We start from the raw sequence: 5,000 nt of genomic DNA, 5'->3' as shown, positions 1-5,000 counted from the left end.
TGGATCGGTCTCCGTCCGTTAGTTAGTTCGTTAGTTAGTCACACTGTAATGTTGACTTTGTGCCGCTAGGGGGCGGCATTGACAATGAATGGGGACTCAGTGTTAAAGCAGGTCATCATCATACTATAAAGCAAAGACTCTCTGTCTGTCTGTGTGTCCTTCGCATATCTCGAGAACCGTTCGTCCGATCTACTTCACACTTGGCGGGTGTATTGCTGAGGACCCAAGGACATGCAGTGTCGGATTTGGTGCAATTTGGACACATGACATGTCGGATTTGGTGCAATTTGGACACACGACACGTTCAATATTAATAAACTTTGAATCAACAAGCGAACAGCGCTCTGTGCAGCAGCGGGGCTCAAAGCAAACGACTGGAAGCGCAGTGTTGAGTGTGAAATTGTTTGGATGAGCGGTTCTCGAGAAAGCTGCAAGCAGCAACACGGGCACTGCACTAGTACAGTTAAAGTTATCATACAATGTGGGGGACAATGAATGGGGACTCAGTGGTAAAGCAATACAGTTAAAGTTATCATAGGTAACATAATAGTCTACGCACGCTACACACTTGGAGACATCAGACTGGGTTGATGTGTTGAAGTGAGAATCAATGGAGAATGTTTGGGCAAACCTCTAACCACAAGACACTGTAGTTATTGTACAGTTGTTGGACTGTTGTTCTGTTATTGCATCATCACTGCACTACCACTGTGCCTCAGTGTTGACTACTTATATCATATTACCACTTACCTACTGTGCAATACCAGATATCACTTATCATTTAGCATTTATACTATTCATAACACTCACACTCCTGGTGTTGTTTGTTATATTGTGTTGTAAATTGTATTGTAGTGTACATTGTGTAATGTACGGATTGTATTTATTGTGTATTGTAGTTCTTATATTTTGTACTGTACTGAGTAAAAACAGGACAATTACAGTTACTACATTTCAAGATATAACTTGTAAGCCTAATTCTGAGGAGAGTAGGCAACAGAAATATATGGTCAATCTGTCCTTTCATAGTCCCATACCAAAATGCTTATACAATTTCACTCATATTTCAAGGACACTCAGCAATCACTGACTGACCCAAAGGTGGAACTACATCACTGGTGGGGGACAACATGTTTACTATTTGCTTGTTTGAAGTGTATGAGGCAACAGAAGGACTAGCAACACACCTGTGCATGTAGGAGGGTTTGAACCTCTCACTGCTGGGCAGCTGTACCAAGACCTGGGACTTCTCTATAGGATCTGACTTGTCTGGAACACACACACATACACAGAGAGAATATCAGGTTGATAGAACAGAGAATACAGAAGTAAGCGTAACATTAGATTATATGTTAAAGACTCTGTTGAAATAGATATCGAACGCACCTTTCTGCACGGGCGGGATCTTGACTATGTTGTAGGCCAGGCTCATGTTCTTGCCAAAGCAGTTGCCAATGTTATAGACTGTACCATCTGCTTCAATGTGGGGGTGGGCAGTCACTCCATTCACTGAGAGGTAGTTACACAGGTCCACCTGACACACAGAAAGACAAGACAATAAATGGAGGAAAGGAAACATGGAATCATCTGCCATTAGAAACCCTGAAACTACCTGACAAATCACATCCCTGATCAATGGAATCCCGTCCACAAGTCCAGCAGATTCTTGTGTGATGTGAACCAATCAGCTCTCACCTTCTTCAGGGTCTCCAGCGAATCAGGATCCACCTTGGTGATGTAGTTGGTCTCTGTGACGGCGTAGAAGTCGTCGCCGATTGGATAGATGTTCACTGAGCAGTTGTCAGTCACCTCAATACCTTTAAAGTACGTAAAGAATCTACACACACACACACACACACACACACACACACACACACACACACGCACACACGCACACACACACACAAGGCAAGGATGATGGTTAGCTGATGTCCAGTTTTGTTTCTCCTTGAAACAGTTCCCATCAAGCAGAATGACATCACAAAAAGTATTTATACACCATTTAGACTCTGCCAAAAGCCTGAATTCATCATTTAAAGATAGACAGCAAAAAAAAAAAAAAAAAAGGTTTGAAACTCCTGATAACTAAATATATTAGTACTGCTGTAATTGGCCAAGTTGAACATTAAAAATTAAAAACCAAACACATAGACAGTGCTGAAACCGTTGGCTAGCTAATGTTGACTTGTTGTAAAATCCAATTTTGAAGGTAACTGCTTAATAAATAAATAAATAAATAAATGAATCTTCTTCTATTATTATTATCATTATTATTATTATAATGAGAGTAAAAGTTGACAAGAAAGATTAACTAACTAATGGCTAGATAGCTTAACAAGTATTGGCTAAGCAGCCAGTGACTGGTGTGATCTACAGTCTCTTATTTGACCAATCAAATTGCTTGGCTGGACTTGCTCATTGCATAATGTTTAGCTGCAGATCAGGCGTTGGGCTTACCTAGAGAAGATGTTTTTGCAGGGGTCTGGGTAGGCTGCTGTGCCAAACTCAGTGATGACCACTCTCTTCTCTGTCATGGCACGGACATACGCATCCGTCCTGATGAACCTGTGCACACACACACACACACACACACACACACACACACACACACACACACACACACACCACAGGAGAAAACCATAATGAGACCCCAGGAAGCATCTTTTCCCCTCAATCCTAATGTCAAGTCTGTTCTGGTAACTTGTAATTTGAATCCGTGATAAACACTGTTGATTCTACAAAATCATAAACTTCGTGGTTGCAAGAGGAATTGGAACAGGATTTTTGTGGTCTTCACTGTGTGTGTGTGTGTGTGTGTGTGTGTGTGTGTGTGTGATCAGTTTTTTTTTTGCCCCTGTAGCAACATTCTAGTTGTAATGAGTTTACTATCAGCTAAGCAAGTCCAGCTCCTTTCCCCTTGGTAAAATTAAATTTTTCTTCTCCCATACAGCAGCAACAAGTTATTTGAGACGGCAGCTCTCAAACTCCGAGGGTTCCTTGAGCAAAACGAGGAATAGTTTGATGTCACTATAATTCAATCCATTAGACATTATCCCAATTAGAGAATGTAGGCTACATGGATGACTATAATCAGAGGTTTCACTCTCACCACTATTACCAAAAATGATTTCCCACTCCCAGTCTGTTAGGATGTTTAAATTCGCTGATGACACCACAGTAGTGGGTTTGATCTCCGACAATAACAAAACTGCCTACAGAAGAGAGATTTCGTCACTGGTGGACTGGTGCAACGCAAACAACCCGGAAATAAATGTTTCTAAAACCAAGGAATTAGTAGTGGACTTTGGCAAGAGCCGTGGGGACCACCAACCCTTGGTCGTCGACAACTCTGAAGTTCAACAAGTGGACAGCTACAAATTCCTGGGAGTGACAATCTCCTCCACCTTGAAATGGGGGGATAACACCACTACTATTCTCAAGGAAGCACACCAGAGACTTTCCTTTTTGAGACAACTGAGAAAATGTGGTATATCCAGGAATGGTATGGTGCAGTTTTATAGAGCAGCAGTGGAGAGCATCCTTACCTACGCAACAACTGTGTGGTTTGGCAGCATGTCAGCTGAGGACAGGAGACAGGTGGACAAAGTGGTACGCACTGCATCCAGAATTATCGGATGTGATCTCCCACCCCTAGCGGAAATCTATAAGGCTAGACTACAAAAGAAGGGCCTTAAAGTTTTAAAAGACACCCTCTCACCCGGCTAACAACCTTTTTAATCTTCTGCCTTCTCAAAAAAGACTTTGAAGTGTTAAGACCAGAACATCCAGATTTCAGAATAGAATATATCCAGAAGCTGTCCGCCTCCTTAACACTCTAAACTTAGCAGTGCAGGTCACTCGGTAGGTTTAAATAACTGTGCAATAAGACAGATGGGTTTTTTTTGTTTTTTATTATGCACTTACGCACTTGAAGCACTTTATCTCGTGGGTCGTTTGATGTTGCTGCTAATTCCCCTACAGGTAGGTACAGCTAGTGTTTTACCCATGGTGTTCTTATGTGTTGGGGTTTATTTTATTCTACCCATTTGTTTTATGCTTTTATGATTATTTTATGGCTTGGATATTATCTATCTGTTTTATACTTTCTTTTTGAATGTATTATGTGTTTTATAAGTGAGTGGTTCTATGTGTTTGTCTGTGTTTAAGTGAGCTCACTAAGACAAATTCCAGTCAACTCTGTTGATACGGCAATAAAGTATTGAATCTTGATCTTGAATCTTGAGTCTCTGCATGGGACAAAATCTTATCAAATATGGGTCTGTGACATGAACCCCTGATTTAAGAGATATTTCATATGCATATTGTTCTGCTGTATAACATTCATGAAGGAATAGCCTGCACTACTAGCATCTACAACAGCCCCTTTGAAATAAACCAAAGTCAAAACAACAGTCTTGGGAATGTGAGAGCACAGCGCTCTGAACCCACTGTGGTTTTTGCCATTCATTTTTAGCAGTGAGTTTACAAACCTCATTCCACACATTCAGTGTAATGAATGCCAGTCTGCCCAGAGTGTTATACGAGGAACAGTTTCACTAACTAACTTAGAGCGGTGAGTAATGCGCTTACTTCCTGTAGTAGGTCACATGGCCGTTCTTCAGGTCAAACTTGTGCATGAGGGCCTGTCCGTCAAACAGGTGGTAGAAAGGTTCCGCCCCCACCTCGAACAGACCTGGACCCATCCTCAGAAGACTGCCGCCCAGCCATGAGGGTATGACGCCTGCATACACACACACACACACACACACACACACACACACACACACACAGATCAGGGCTTTTCCAATATCATATTAGATTAGATTACATTGCATTAGAGTAGATTAGATTAGATTAGATGAAATGTAGCAAATAATAGGATATACAAAATAGGATATAAATAACAATACAGCAGATGAGTTGGTATCAAACATTACGCAACCAATAATTACAACACTATGTATTTAGAAATATGTGAATAAAATAAATTATGAATTACA

At 41.1% G+C, this 5,000-nt stretch overlaps 1 protein-coding gene across 1 annotated transcript in view; it reads right to left on the bottom strand.

The window, feature by feature from the left end:
* Positions 1-4,739, bottom strand: part of LOC139652970 (retinal Mueller cells isomerohydrolase-like) — an 8,493-nt gene extending 3,754 nt beyond the window's left edge. Inside the window, exons 1-5 of the mRNA XM_071529900.1 lie at positions 4,591-4,739; positions 2,458-2,565; positions 1,696-1,837; positions 1,387-1,534; positions 1,188-1,269 (exon numbers count right to left, since the gene is read on the bottom strand). Of these exons, the coding sequence (XP_071386001.1) occupies positions 1,188-1,269; positions 1,387-1,534; positions 1,696-1,837; positions 2,458-2,565; positions 4,591-4,703 (593 nt within the window). The 5' untranslated portion in view covers positions 4,704-4,739. The remainder of the gene's footprint in view (positions 1-1,187; positions 1,270-1,386; positions 1,535-1,695; positions 1,838-2,457; positions 2,566-4,590) is intronic.
* Positions 4,740-5,000: the final 261 nt, after the last annotated feature.

Source organism: Centroberyx affinis, unplaced genomic scaffold (assembly GCF_046629955.1).
Source record: "Centroberyx affinis isolate AG114_WGS23_722 - 3 ecotype Tasmania unplaced genomic scaffold, CSIRO-AGI_Caff_v1 ptg001848l_1, whole genome shotgun sequence".
Taxonomy (NCBI): Eukaryota; Metazoa; Chordata; class Actinopteri; order Beryciformes; family Berycidae; genus Centroberyx; species Centroberyx affinis.
The sequence above is the reverse complement of the archived record's forward strand: the minus strand, read 5'-3'. Positions and strand labels throughout refer to the sequence as shown.